Here is a 16070-nt window from a genome sequence, read left to right as displayed (position 1 = left end):
TGAACCCGAGTCCCCTCTCCAGTAGAGTTCACTGCATACAAATCACTGGTGTATAAAATTATGATTGTGTGATCCCAGATTTTTCTTCCTTCAAGATAAATAAAGATAGTCCACCTGAAGGACTGAAGTCCAAAGATGAGAGCTCAGAGGACAGAAAATTCCTCATATCCCAGGCTGCAGGACAGACACAATCTCCTCCTGTAGATACTCCCTCTGTTGATCAGAAACTCAGCAATGGCATCCCCATCATGAAAAAATCTCCAGTTACTCAGGAAGTCAGTCCAATTGAAAATGAGGATTTCTGTGCTGTGTGTCTCAATGGAGGAGAACTGTTGTGCTGTGATCGCTGCCCCAAGGTCTTCCATCTCTCCTGCCACGTTCCAGCCCTGCTCAGCTTTCCAGTGTGAGTATGTATTTCACTAATGTGCTGCTCCTGCTCACTGCTTTGGGGCCAAATACATCCTCAGGGATGCATGTTTTAGCTGAATCTCTCACTTGCTTGTTTTGATAACTTTCTTGCAAAGGGAAGGATTGTCCTATACGCTAGGAGCTAGGTGAATTATGAACAAAAACAGTTTCCAGCCACATGTTGCAGTCTTGAGCTTTAGAAGTTTTCATATGACTCACTGGAGAAAAACAAAATCCCAACTCTCATGTAACATCTGGGGTCTACTAGACAACAGCTCTTCTTAGGATTATCAGATCCTTTGTGGAAATGTTTAGGACATTGGTTTCCCTAAGATATTCCCTAGCAACTTGTCACAGCTGAATTGTATGCAACAAGTCAGAAATAGATACATATCCTCATGCCAAACTTTAAAAGTGAGGCTGAATAATGTGTATTATTGGTGGTGTACAATTCTGAATTCTGTGCTAAGTCATTACTAAGTGGGATTTAAGGATGCTTCATTTGTGCCTAACCCAAATAACTGTCTCAGCTGAGAAAAATACATTGTAAGATTTTAGTTTGGAGATTTCTGGTTGGTTCTGTGTAAAAAAAAAAAGAATTTTCAACTCTTGGCTTTTCAGTCTTGAACTTCTAGTTTCAAAGCAATGTGAAAACCAAGCTTTCCTGTTAAAATAAACTTCCTAGGCAAAGTTAAACTCTAGTGAAGTAAATTAGTGCCATTAGCAAAAGTTCTAGATTTGTAATTCTTTAATATATCTTAATCTATAGTTATTCAGACCCTGATGTTGCAGAGGTTGTTTCACTGCCTTCATGAAAGTCTTCAAGAGTCTTCTGAAAATTAATCTACTGGGAAGGACACACATGCCCTTGCAGAATTATGTCTATTTGGTTTGGGAATCTGTGTAATATTAATGTACTGATAATGTTGATTTTAAAATATTAATACATGATAAATATATACATATCAATATGGTAAATATATAAATTGATAAGAAATGCATCCATTATCAAGTGGATCTGGGTTTGTCTTATGACCCAACTGTTGCTTGTTTTTCCTTAATATTTTTTTAAAAGCCGCATTTGAATCATTGCAGCTGCATATGCTACTGGTACATGATTTCAGACATAAGTTTGCCTTTTTCTTTTCCTTTGTGACAGAAAAAGTGCAATGAATAGAATCTGAAATTATTACACTTCTTGTTGGATTCAAATCTCTTGAAGAACATCTAGTACAATGGGCTTCAGATTACCTGCTGTCATAATATTAGTTAAGGATGAGACTTTTCAGTACAGGAATTGAAGATTTGTTCTTTGACAAGGTTCTGAACAAAATTCCACATAAGTGTTTTGTTTCCTTGTTTTGCAGGGGAGAATGGGTGTGCACACTTTGTCGTAATCCAGTGAAGCCAGAGGTAGAATATGACTGTGAAAACACACGCTACAGCCACAACTATAGTGCACAATATGGCCTTGACAACTATGACCAGAAGGTGGGAACAACTGTGTATTTTACTATTTAGAAAAGGCTGTGTAATCTCAGCATGAAGCTTTGCCTCTTCATTGGAAAGATGACAGTTTTGGCATGGTTGCTACTCAGATGTTACAGACAGTAGTAAATAGAACAAAAGCATTATTACTGTTCTATCATTCTCTTCTTTCTAGACATTGCTGTTCAATTTTAAAATGAATGTCATGTTACAGAAAGATGAAACAGGCAGATCACAAATTCCTTTCCCCTTTGAACAAGGAAGTCACACTCAGCAGCAGAGCAAGCTTTCTGACACTGAATCTTTTTTCTTTAAAACTTGGCACCTTCTCAGACATCTACTTGGGCCAGTGCAATATTTTTGTGATGTAGACACTTTTTGACTTTCAACTGGATTGAAATAATCATACAGTCTTCTTATGTACCATTAGTTCCCTTGAAGATGACATTTAGGCTAAACACTCAGCCTAGATAATAGTTTATCACTTTACACACCCATTACCAGTTTCTTCTACCAACTCTTCCATGAAAAAAAGTGCCTTTTCTGAAAGTCCACTTGGTACTTGGAAGGTACAAATTCCGAATACATGTCCTGTGTATATTGGTGACAGCTGGACAGGGAGGGTAAGTCCACACAGCTAGGTACAGATGCTGAGCTGGCCCTGCACAAACACAGCTGACAATAAGGCATTGATCTAATCTGGGCACCATTCATAAAGACAACAGCAATGGTTCTCTGAGCACTGGGGCCCCTTGGCAAGGCCTATGAGCACAGTCACAGCACTGCTCAATTCATCAATGCTGTTTCCAGACCTGAGATACTCTGTCCATACAGAGCTGGACATAAGTTTTTTACACGATGTGATCCCTGTTTCTTCTGGATTTGGTATGACTGAACAGAAATAGTTGGGATCTGGGTCTTTAATAGTGAAGTCCTACTTAGAAAATTGAGTTGATTAAAAATTCCATTGTTTGTGAGCAAATATGTCTTATAATGTTTTTGTAGTGCAATTTTTTTGCACTGGTGAAAACGCCAAAGACTAGTACAAATATTTTGCAAGTTAACAATAATTAAATGGAAGAGTTTTCGTACAGTACTACCAACTACATAACTTACATCCATTTGTATGAATGGATATGAACAATGTGAAACATTCCCCACTTTACAGTTTCCACACTGTTGCTGCTGGTCCTCCGGGTTAAGAGTGAAGCATGCCATTTCACATCAGAAATGCACAGTCTACATGTGAATTCTCTTGTTGTTAGTATGATTGATTAACTAAAGGCAAGAACAAAACTCACTTGTTTTGAATTAAAATGTATTTCAAATCTGGCTTCTACAGAAGTGTGAAAAGCTGGTGCTTTCCCTGTTCTGCAGTAGCATGAGCCTCCCATTCCATGAACCTGTCAGTCCCCTGGTAAGTACTGCTGGATTCAAATCTCAACTCTCTTGAAGAACATCTAGTACAATGGGCTTCAGATTGGCTGCTATTGTAATACTAGTTAAGGATGAGACTTTGGTCAGATGGAACCCAAAAAATTCTCTGGCACACCTCATGAGTTTCTCCTTTGTCTTCTTAAAAGATATTAATGAGTTTTTTTCTGAACAGTATTGCTTCCTAGGGAAGGGTGAGTGTTTCCCTTTTGCAAGTGTATTGAAGGTGTCAGTTTGGAGGCAGGTAAATGCTGGCCAAAGTTCAGACCAGGTTTGGGTGCCTATATAAGATGCTGGTAGAATACTAAAGGTATATGAGGGATTCCAGTGATTAAAATGACTGACTTGCCACATACATGGAAAATGTTGCACTGTTGTAAGAGAGGTCTGCTTTAGGAATAACCCTGGACTCCCTCTTTCCTGGTGCTGTGCACAAAGAGAGTAATGTGACCCTGTGTAGGGGAAGAGGTAGAGACTACTGTTTCATCCATACACATTTGCAATAATATCTGGCTTTTTAAAGGAAGCTGGAGAGTCACACTATTGTAACAATAAAACACAATGTGAAGCAAGTTGGAGGAGGGTAAAATAAAGGTTCTATGTGAGGGAATAGTCCAAATAACTATATGAAAACAATTTCACCTAATGATCCTTGCAATGACCCAAAAAGCAGATTTAGACCCAGAAAGATTTAAGGAATGGGATATCCTGGTAGCTGATGCCTATTGGAAAAGACTTTTGTTGAGCTTTTCAAAGAGTGCATAGTAGCATGTTTTAAGTCACTCTTGGCAGACTACTTCCCACACTATCAGCTGCCAGTATCTCAGCACATTCTTTTTATAATTGCTTGGAGGAAATATTAGCTAATTGTCGATGTTACATCTATTTTTGATTGTGGTTAAACAGCGACATTTATATCTGGGAATAAATTTTACGAAGTGCAAATAGCAGAGTAGTCACTGATGTGTGCTATTTTCAGGATCAGTCTTGCAAACAAATATGTTTGCAATCAAACAAAAAAACACTCAGGAAGATTATGTGCAAGTGTAGGCACTAAAAGACTAGAGCTCTCTTCCCTGATGCAAGAATTCCTCTGCAGTGACTTCTGTCCAAACTTGGATAGAAGTCACTGGAGAGGAAATGTTTCAATTAAAAATGTTGCATACCTGCATTTTATTCTCATCGTAGGCTCGTCATTATTATCAGATCATCAAAAGGCCAATGGATTTGTCAACCATACGAAACAAACTGCAAAAAAAGGACAAGTCCCACTATTCTGCACCTGAGGAACTTGTGACTGACGTGCGTCTCATGTTTTGGAACTGTGCAAAGTTCAATTATGTAGGTTTCAAATATGCATGGGTGGGGGGGACACTGGTTTAGCTATTGGTTTCATGGAAATCAGATATAGGATTGGGATAAGCTGAAGTATTAACCAGTTTTATCATTTGGAAATTGTGGGGGTTTTGGCTTTGCTTTTTTTTTTAATGACAGAAATGAAGTTATATAGGTATCTGAGAACTTGAGATACACATAGATCTAAAATTAAGGAGGGACATTTTAGCCAACAGCTCTTTGGAATATTGCTGAGTTTGCTGTGAGAAGCCAGTCACAGCCAGCAAAATAGCTAGGGAAAATCAAATGCATAGAAATTCCTAAGCAGTGATGACTGCTGTTATTTCTGGTTCACTGCACGTCTCTTTCTCAGAGGTGCAGAAATGTGTTCCTTAACAGCAGCATCTGTTTTTTACTTACACTGGAAATGCAGTGGGACTAATGGGCTGTAGAAACTGTGTGGTTTACTAATGGAGATGTAGCAGACAGAACCAAGGCGAGACATTGGGGTAGGTTAGTTATTTGGTTTTAATCCTTTATGATTTCTGTGTGTGGTAACACTGAATGGTTATTTATTCTCTTACAGCCAGATTCAGAGGTTGCTGAGGCTGGACGATGCCTACATATATTCTTTGAGGACAAACTTAAGGAGATTTATCCAGATAGGCATTTTCCTTCAATGCAACAAGATGACTCTGATTCTGAAGAAGTGGAGAGTCAGAGCAGCAAAATGCCACCCCAAGATTTTCAGTGGCCACCGTATGGACAGGAGTGCACTCAGCCGAAAAGGAGACGGCGCCACGTCGTAAGATTGCAAAAGCAAAAGCATTTGGTTGCTAAGTGGCCACCCTGCTAATTCTGTTTACAGATACTGATGGGAAGTTTTGACAGGGCTGTGTGGGAAAACTGTCAAGCTTCTATCACAGATATATGATCAGTTCTGCAATTTTATGTCAAGATCCTCTGAGTGGAATAAAGTGTCAGTTGTGTCTAAATATGTGAGCGTGAACAAATGAAACCTCTCAGGCCACACAGTTATCTTCCTAGCAGAAAAACCTGTCAGGATTTTAAAAAAGACTAAGTCCTTTAGCTATTCACTGTTTGTTTCCTTTGTACACAGAAAAGTGAAAAAAAAAAAGAATGATTTGTTTCAGTCAGCTAACAGCCTTCCTCAGGTATGACCTCCTCAAGACATGAGATTTGCTATGAGGAATCCAGCAGCATAACTGGCAGAGTTAAGGTGTATGGGAGGAAAGCAAAGTGCTCAGGCTGTTTATTTAAACTCTCCTAACCTGCTGACCATATGCCTTATTTCTAGATCTTGTGGATAGATAACAGATCCAAAATGTTTGAACCTGTCGATATTTAATCTGTTAAATCATGTATATGTTTTGCAGTGTTTACACTGAAGTACTACTGTTTTGGTCATAGGTAATGATGTATAATAATAAAAATAACATACTAACTATCTAATATTGCAGCACCATTTTATAATCTGTTCAACATGACATCTCTATTTTATAGAGCACAGGTAACCACGTAATAAACCTGCAACCTCGGTGTGAATGTTGGTCATGCTTTGTGATAAATACAACGTGTAATCATTAAGGCTGTAGTCCTGTTGTCTTATTCAATGATTTTTCTGGGAGCTTGGCTGCTCAAGGCCTATGAGATACAGTATAATGTGATTATCTGATTAGCAGTTTCTTTTGAAGCAGAGTATTTCAATTAAATCTCAAAAGAACAAGTGCTAATAGTGCTAATATAGGGCTCTGTGTAAGCTGTTTCTGAGTGCATACAGCTCTGTTTGCAAGGAATGATGCCTCTGGAATTTAATTCATCTTGGTACAGCAGTGTGGGATTTCTTGGGTCTCAAAGGTAGCATTTTTATACAACCCACACTGGTTGTTTTTCTATAAAGCAGATACGGGAATTCAGTAAATTAACTATGCAGCAAATTACATGGTTATAGAAGTGTCTATAAAATGACATCATATATTTCTGATTTTCTCTTTGCTTACTTCTTGTAGTTGTGATTACCAGCAGTACTAGAAGATGATAATATGTATATGTAGAAGCTCAAACAGAATGAAAAGATGTCTAAGCTCTTTGGTTTGTGTCTTTTCCTAAGCTTTTTTTTTTTTGCTAAATTTCACAATGTATTGGCAGAACACCACCACAGGCAAATTTAGACTTCACTTGAACAAAGGGTAGCAGGTAATTTGTAAAGCCTGAAGGGTGGGATAGGTAACAAGACAACACAGCTGATCAGAGAGTCATAGTTTGCAAGTTGCTTCCCACCTCTTCCAGAAGCAGGTGAGCCACATCTTTGGTCACTGCTTTCTTCATGTATGTGAGGGGCATCTTTCTCCTTAGAGCTCTGCCCAGCAGACTAAATCTGGGCTGGGGTATGGCTCTGAGGGAGGAGGTTGTTGCAGATCTCAAGCACAAATGAAGGTAATTTTAATTAGGTTCCTGTAAATAAAGATGATATTTTCAGCATAGTTTATATGGACTATTTGGTCTGGTAACAATGTACATTATTTTAGATAACTCTTTAAAGTAAAAGTTTATATATGAAATAGTAAGACATGAATGTTATATTCTACTATCTACTATCTACTATCTATGTGACTTGCTGTTTGCCATTAACCTGGCAGTGAGCTAATGTTTTCCTTGAGGAAATGAAAATCTGGCTATTATAAACTGTCTAGAAAACTGTGAGAATGAGGGACAGCCTTTACATTTTGTATGTGTGAATTCCTATGTTTGTTTTCTGACAAGCTACTGTTCTCAAAACAATAAGCATCTTGGCGCAGAGAAATGAGTGCAGGTTTATCACTGCATTAATCACCTTTATCTGTGCTACAGGTATCACTTTTCCTCAGTTCCTCCACCAAAGACCTATCTATCTTTTACCATTAATAGTGCAAAAATTATATGCTGTCTAGCTTTCATCTTGGGGCAACGGCAGAAATGGGAGAGACTACTGACAGCTTCCTCTTTTCCTGGAGGAACAGAGTCAATGAGAGCCTCCTCCTGTTTCTTAAAGTTTATTAACTGTACCATTAGTTTTGGAGAACACCTGTTTTATTTATCCAGGATATATTATACCTTTATTAAAATAGAAGTTTACCAGTTAGTCATATTAGATATCCTTTGGCTGTGTGCTGGCAGCACTCTGTGACCTGAGTACTCTTATGGCAAAATTTGGTTCGAGTTACTTCTCTAAGACATAGTAACTGTTAAAAAATGGTGTCATAAACTTCACATCAGGTTGGTAAGCAGAACAAAAACTGAACACATAGGTTTGACATCATACACTTTCAAACACAAATCTGTGGGTCAGCAACTTCACAATACAGTGAGTGGCATACGAACAACATTATCCATCTTGGAAGTTGCCTTAAAATTGCTGGCTGGAGATGTTCCTGCTGCTAGACACCATACCACCAGGGCCCATAAATTCTAGGGGTATTTACTCTGTCAAAGTCCAGTTGCAGTCTGGTAACAGCACTGACCAGTATGAAAGGAAGGGTTTCTCTTCTAAAATCTAACAGCTCACATGGCCTAAAAGAGAAGTGGTAGATTATGTAGTTACCTTTTCTTCTACCACACAGCCTGTTTCACAATCCAAAATGTGTAGGAAAGGAAGCAAGGAGGAACCCCTGAAGTTTCCCAGTGGAATTAAGTATAGCAGAAACAAGTGCCAGGAACACTGTGGAAACCCCAGGAAATTCACTAGGTTCCTGGAATGCAACGAAGGGCATCATTTTTCCTACATGTAATGGGTTACGTGTAGAATGGGAAAACCCTTTCTGGCTGCAAAAAAAGATTAATTGCACTTCAGTAATAGGTCTATTGAAGAAGAAATGACAGCTACAAATTAGACTTTCATTCCCCTACAGACAACTTCAAAGACATACTTCTTCCAGTACTGTTACAGATAATACAAACAGGTGTTTAACAATACAGACCAACAAATGACTGCATGTTTGTATGTGTAATGTGCATTGCTGAACAATAAAATATGTGAAATACATTTTTGCACATCAATCTGAAATTTTTGCACTGAGTATATCTGCTTTCAATAATATATGGATTTGACACCATTTAATACTTGTTAGGCAAGTTGTTGATAACGACTGACAGCAAACCAGGATGGTTACAAAAGCAGCTATGCTAACACGAAGACAGCTTTCTATTTGTGCTGGTATTTTCAATACCAAGTAGATATTTTGAATTTTTATTAGTGAGAGCCAAACATACCATGAACAAGTAGAAAAAAATGTTTGTAGTTTAAATATCTGTATACATAAAGTGCCAAGGAACATACTCATTCGTAGGGAGATGAAAAAAATATTGTAGTGTATTTAAACAGAAGGAATCAGAGGAGATAGTCTAAAATTGAAAATTCTAGAAATTGAGGAATTACGGAATAATTTACAAAAATAGAACAAAAATACTCTTGGCAAGAAATTAAGCTGACACTGCAAGTATTTTTCTGTTATTATTGGTTCCTCTCAGTTTGTTTTATGGGAAAATAAAACTATCAACATCAGCTTTCTGACCTGGTAGCCTACTGGCTTGAGGGGTAAGGCATCTTTCCCTCAGGGTTACAGCTGTGCTGCTCTTCAGACATAATTAGGAGATAATTTGTAGATAGATGTGACTTTTTTATTGTATAAATAGGAAAATGTAGAAGAACTTCTGGGCATGAAATTTCTTCAAGTGTGAAATAGAGGCAAGAGACTTCAAAGCTAAATACCAGCTGAGTTTCTCTGACTTTCTTTAGAGATCAAATGAGATAATCTGGAGAAAATATAGGCTGTACTCACATGCTACGGAGGATGCACATCTTTTGAAGATGTATTTGTAGGTCAGGAACAAGAAGTAAGGGGTGGAGTGGTTGTTTTTTGAGAGATGCTACCCCACTGTCTGTTCCTGTCCATTAGCAAATGCTTGTGAAGTACATTTTAGTGTGTAGTCATGTGTGTTTTCATGAGAGCATTTAGTAGACTGGTACCATTAAGACCACATAGATTTCCATAGAAATTTATATTAGCTTATTTAGCAGTAGGAACATGGTATTTGGATGGCTTTGTTGGGAATAGTGTTTACTGTGGTGCGAATATTACTGTGGAGATATGAAATAGCCACCTTCAAATCTCTTGTCAAATATCTAGCTCCAGTTGCTCCATTTCAGCCCAAGTGTCTGAAAAGAGGTTCTTGAAAGATACTTTTCAGAAAATGTTTTCCTGCTTAAGATGTAATTTGTAAGGGATTCCCTGAAAATTCCATCTCGCGGTATATTTTTGCTGCAGAAAAGTCTTTCTTTTAGATTAAGGAGATAAGACATGCAAGTGTTTTTCCCAGAGCTAATAGGGTGGTGTCTGAAGGTCAGGGAGTATTTTACTGCTCTTGGAGCATGTTTGAGATGGTTTCCAGTTTTATGCAAGTAGCAACACTGATCTATGGTTGTGTTGTGGATGATGGTTTGTAAGTTACTATCTTGATTGTTTCACCTAGGACAGTTCTGTCATTATGGAGAGGCAATGCTTACTACCTTGGTTGAGAAAGTCAGTAGGAGAATCCAGGTTTCTAGAATAGATGACAGAGATGTCACGTAATCATTTTAGCAATAACACAGATGCTATGTTCCTAGATGGTCTGTGCTGAGATGACATATCTGTCCTTCATTCCAACATTCCTTCCTTACCTGGTGCCCCTGATTGCTTGCCTCACTAGAATGACCTTTTGACAGTGTTTCTTGTTAACATTAATCCATTCACTTCAGGTTGAAAAAAAATAAATCTATTTTCATACACTGACACTTGGGCAGGAAATGGAACATACTTGAATATTTTCCTTGTGTGCTTATTAACCCACTCTTGCTTCTGATGAGGTCAGTAAGAGATGGTACTTACATCTCTCAGAAATTCAGGAATTATTCATTACTCCATGATATCCTGCTCTGGGAAAATATGTTGGTGCTGTTTCATTTAATACAGTAGGGGTAGAGTTTCTTGATGTAGTACAGTTGTGGGACAAACAGGGAAGCTGTGACACACCTTATGGGAACTTTACATTGAAAACTTTGTAAAATTTTCAAATCAGAGCTAATGTTAGGATTGTACATCAAAAACAGTAAGACTTGCTCCTGTGGATAGATGTTGCAGACTTAGCTGGTCTTGTGTAGAGAGCACTGGGCTGAACTTCTCTCCTGGCTGGACACAGCACCCTAATAATGTTTCAAATGTTGAACTGTCCTCACAGAAACTCATAGAACTTAACCTGGTTTTATACTGGGCTCAGCAAATGTCAGCACATAACCACCATTAAAAACCATCAGAAGAGTGATGTCTGTAGACAATGACAGTAAAACAGATAAACTGTGTTGTAGTAAGAAAGTTAGGGTATAGAGTAGTAGGATATTTTATGTAGTTATTTCTGGATTGTACAGTAATTTATAAGTCAGTGTGTTCATTCTAGAAGTAACCACATTTTAGCTATTTACTGCACTTTTAATGTTTCTTGAAACAGAATTAAACATGCCTAAACTTAAGTCTAGGAAATTGTTCATGCATGTCTGTACCATACTGTATAGCCTGTGGTGCATAGTGCAACACTTCTGAATTTACAGTTCACTGGGCCAAGCTAAACAGTTCTCCCCTGTAGCTGAGCAGCAAATGGAAAACACCCTTAATCTCTAATACTGAAAATATTAATTGAATGGGATGATGGCTATAGAACCAGCAGACTATGCAAGTGTTCTATACATCACAGAAATCAAACAAAAGTCTTACACGATATTTTAGCGTATGGTATAAATAAAGAAATCATATTGAGCTTATATAAAGTGAAAATCGATTCAAAATTAATTGTTACACCCAACCCAAAGTCTGTGCTGCATCTTACACATAACTGTGAATACCTCAGCCATCTGCAGTGCAGTATGTTATAAACACATACAGGTGGGCTTGGGTTTATGAGAAATACCATTGAAACATTCAGTACTTTGAGCAAACACTGGACACCCCTCTGTTTGTTTTTTCCCATGATATCTGAGGGCTTTAGAGACATTGGTAAACTAGCTCTCATCCGTGTTTGTGATGTACTTATAAATATTTCCCATTTAAAACTGTGAAAAACAGCATGATAAGCTAATGGAATGAGTGAGCACCAGAGATGGAAATTGAATATAGCCTTGGACCCAGTTGCAGGATTATCACTGAGCAGTGTTAAATGGAAGTATTGTGTGACATCTCAGGTTTGGGATGTACAGCTAAAACCATTCATTATGGACGTGGGGATTTGGCTCTGACAGTGTGCTGCAAATGGGGCTTGAGGTTAGCATCTCCAGTCCTGCAGCACTGTCACAAATAACACAAAGCTTATCTTACCTACAGGGAATTTCTGTTCAGGGAAGGGGAAAGGGGCAATGCTCAGTCTACTGCTGCAAACCCACCACTGCCTTGCAGCCTAGGAGTAGCCACAGTAGCCTGGGCAATGCAGATGCTATAACTGTAATCACTGGCTGAGTGAGGTTACCTCAGGGATATTATAAACAGGATGGATTTTCTCCAGAAAATGAACCTCATAAAGGCTCCCCAGATGTAATATTCCAAACCATTCAAGAAAATGGAAAGTCTTCATCTTTATTTTTGATCGTTTAAGTACCACAAACATCTCTGCTGTGCCAGCACTGCTGTTTGCTGTGAGTCTGCTGGACAAGGAGATCACAGCAATGACCTTTTGAAGCAACAGTCTCGCTGTGTGTTCATAGCTCTTGCATTATGCTCAAGGCTCTTCCCAAAGTGCTGTGTTACCATGCCAGCCTGAGCCTAGTGTCATGGGGCCAGTAATCCCTGGGGGCAGAGGAGAGGCAGCCTGTTGTGGGCACATGCTGAAAAGGTGGGAATACCCTGGAGACATTCAGCCCCCAAACTGGGAAAAGTGTTGCTCCAGCACACCCTTCATCTGCTATCTAGATACTCATGTAGTGTAAAAATATTTAATGGAATGAGAATATGTAATTTCCCTTGTTTCATTGGTGTTAATTGGGGAATACTGTAAATATCTGAGTATGTTTGTAGCCACTGAACTTAGCCTTCTAGTCCACTGGGAAGGAGAGAAGATACCAGCAGAATTAGTCTGATTCTGTATTTATTTGCTTTCACTGTTTCTAAATAATATATGTTCACTTTACAAATAAATTTACATTGGTTGCATCACCTCTTTCCAGCTGTCAGCCCCTCTCATTTGGAGTCAAGTTCTCCTGAATTACTAATTCAGCAGTTTGTAATTAAATGAATAGCTAATCAAATTGTTCCCTCCAGAGTACCTGTGCAAATGCCTTGAAGACCAATTGCTATAACTGAGGTCACCTTACCATTATGAAGGATGAGAAACAAAGAGGAAGAGGTTCTCTGAGCTGGGAGCAGAAGGACTTGTGTCTTTTGGCCTTGCACATGTTTTCTCGTAATTTCAACAAAAATGGTTCTGGAACTAGAGATGTAAAATCACATGACTTTTGTGTTCCTATTACTTTACCTGTTAAAACTGCAGTTCAGATTTTAAAATGCATCACGACAAAATTAGCTGCTTTCTCCTTTGTTTTATACTGTCTCATCTAAAGGCCTTAAAGGTGAGTAGACACAAAGGATGCTACTGTGGAGGTGGCACTGCAGTATTGTTATTGCTGATTTTGTCAGAGGAGTTAAGTTCTGTGTATAACTTTCCTCACTGATTTGAGCAGAACTGCTTCTGCAGCTCTCATACAAAGAAAAAATGTTTATACAGATGTAAAGGGATGAGAAATGAAGATAAGATTTTTATTTCCCTTTTAGATAGCTTTTGCAACTGAATGAGTGTTTTGCCAGGTTTCTCAAAGGCGTTTAGGTACTGCTCACTTCTAGAGGTGCTGGCACAGCCGAGATGTATCAGTAAACTTTAACGATGCAGCTGAAGCTCAGGTTTTCTCAATATACCCTTCAGACTCAATGATACAGCTGCTCCACTCGGGTAACAGGAGATTTACAGCCCCGGGATAAAGCATGTGGGGGGTCGGCACGCGGTGCTGGGTAGGCTGTAGGGCATCAGTGGAGTTGGCACCTCCAAAGAAAGGCAGCTGGCTCCCTCTGCTGATTTCAGCACGATCTGAGTTGTTTTAAGCAACAACCTAGGTCCTGGAGGTTCCAGTATCATTATACCTTTCGGGTTTCAATATGGTTTTCTTCCCTGCGAAGTGGTTACGAAGTTGTATGTTCCCCTTTAGCTTAAAATCTGTACAGACCTTTACAAAGATTAATATATGTATTTATAACCGAGATTCAAACTGTAATGTGGCAGCTGAGTATAAGCATTTTAGGTAAGACCTCCATAAACCCATAATTACACACATCTGTTTCCCTTAAGTACCCCATAGAAAACAGTTAGCCCTTACGTATCTCTTGATAGCTCTCTCTCAATCTTATGTTATGGGGAAAGAGGGAAGTTAATTTCTCCCTTTATTTTCTTTCTAGAAAAAAGATAGTGCTTAAATTCAAACATATGAGAAAAACCAAGCTAAAAGTGTTTGCCAAAGGAGCTTTATTTGTACATGGAGTGTGCCAAACCAGCAGTTTTTTACAAATCTCTCTAACCCTTATGCTCCATTCAGGGAAAAGACAAAACAGCCACATTTCTAATAAAGCTGTGGCCATATAAATATATATTAACAACAAAAAACCACATACTACTTCTTAAAAAACCCAAACAGTTGCATCAAAACTTTTGGATAAGAGCTTTGTAAATAGCTGCAAACCAAACTCTCATTGAGAGGATACACAGATGAGCTTACTGTTATGGCCTGGCTGTTATGTGACTCTTTGACCAGATTCTCACTACTCTCATTGAGAGGATACACAGATGAGATTACTGTTTTGGCCTGGCTGTTATGTGATTCTTTGACCAGATTCTCACGTGGGGTAAACTGGTAAACACCTCAGTGGAGGGCTGTGAAAGGCTAGTTTCCACTGTGGCTGGGCTGAGGCACTGTCTTGGATACATTTGTATTACCCAAAAAATGAGCTGATTTGAGACACTATTGGGAAAGGGAAAAAAATTGGACTAAGAGAACCTGTCTGCTTGTAGGGTTTTTACCACTTATTGGTAACCATTTTAGGGACATTAGTGTTACAATATTTGATATTACACACTCTAAAAAAAAGAGTTGCCTAGAAGAATTTGCCAATCTGGGTGCAAGCAAGTTACCTAAAGGTAAGCTCCTCCTGTCTCTTGAAATGTTCTCATGTACCATGTCACTTGGAAGTCACTGTGGAGTCTCAGTGATTTCTGAAGCTCATTTGAAGGAACTTGAGATTTCCCACAGCCAAATGAAGCTGTCACGCTCTGCCTCTCCTGCAGGTACCTATGTGAACCATTCAGGAGTGAATCTCCCTCGTTGCCAGCCCCACGAGGCTGGCTGTGCAGACACTCCAGCTGGCACTGCTGTCATTCCCTGGGGGATGCTCTGACCCTGCAGCAGCAGCTTCCCGAGAGGGTCCCGTTAACCCTGCAGTGTCTCCCTGGGCGGTGTGTCCCGCCAGGGTCTCTGCCCCGGCCGGGCCCGCAGCACCAGTAGATGGAGCTCCAGGATCCCGATCGCTGAGCAGACTGCGAAATCGTTGTCGAAGGGGCAGGCGAGACCTTACTCTGCTGTGGTGCTGTGTTTGCCCTTTGCTACGACGTTGAACTTGCATTGAGAAATGAATACAAGCAGAGCATGTCACAGGATTTGAGAAGAAAAAATTTCGTTAAGTGTTTCACGGAATCATAGAATGATAGAACGGTTTGAATTGGATGGGACCTTAAAGATCACCAGGTTCTCATACCCGTGCCATAGGTAGGCACACCTTGAACTAGACCAGTTTGCTCATAGGTAGGCACACCTTGAACTAAACCAGTTTGCTCAGAGCTCCAGCCTGGCCTTGAACACTTTCAGGAATGGGGCAGCCACGACTTCTCTGGGCAACCTGTGTCAGTGCCTCATCACACAGACAGTAAAGAATTTCTTCCTGCTATCTACTTTAAACCTACTCTCTTTCAGTTTAAAACCATTCCCCCTTGTCCTGTCACGACATGTTCTTGTAAACAATTCTTGCCCACCTTTCTTGTAGGCTCCCTTCAAGTATTGGAAGGCTGCAATGAAGTCACTGTGAAGCTTTCTCTTCTCCAGGCTGAACAATCCCAATCAATTCTCTCAGCCTTTTCTCACAGGACAGGTGCTCCATCTCTCTAATCATCCTGATGACCTTCTTTTGGACTTGCCCTAACCAGCTGATGTCCTTCCTGTGCTGAAGACCCCAGAGCTGGATGCAGCACTCCAGGTAGGGTCTCATGAGAGCAGAGCAGAGGGGCACAAT

The 16070-nt window shown here is 39.5% G+C and overlaps 1 protein-coding gene across 1 annotated transcript in view; it reads left to right on the top strand.

The window, feature by feature from the left end:
* The window catches only part of TRIM66 (tripartite motif containing 66), a 31768-nt gene extending 26043 nt beyond the window's left edge, over positions 1–5725 (top strand). The window contains exons 13-17 of the mRNA XM_009079589.1: positions 96–403; positions 1776–1899; positions 3239–3313; positions 4519–4671; positions 5252–5725. Of these exons, the coding sequence (XP_009077837.1) occupies positions 96–403; positions 1776–1899; positions 3239–3313; positions 4519–4671; positions 5252–5521 (930 nt within the window). The 3' untranslated portion in view covers positions 5522–5725. The remainder of the gene's footprint in view (positions 1–95; positions 404–1775; positions 1900–3238; positions 3314–4518; positions 4672–5251) is intronic.
* Positions 5726–16070: the final 10345 nt, after the last annotated feature.

Source organism: Acanthisitta chloris, unplaced genomic scaffold (assembly GCF_000695815.1).
Source record: "Acanthisitta chloris isolate BGI_N310 unplaced genomic scaffold, ASM69581v1 scaffold338, whole genome shotgun sequence".
Classification (NCBI taxonomy): Eukaryota; Metazoa; Chordata; class Aves; order Passeriformes; family Acanthisittidae; genus Acanthisitta; species Acanthisitta chloris.
Note: the sequence above shows the minus strand (reverse complement) of the source record. Positions and strands in the feature narration are given on the sequence as shown.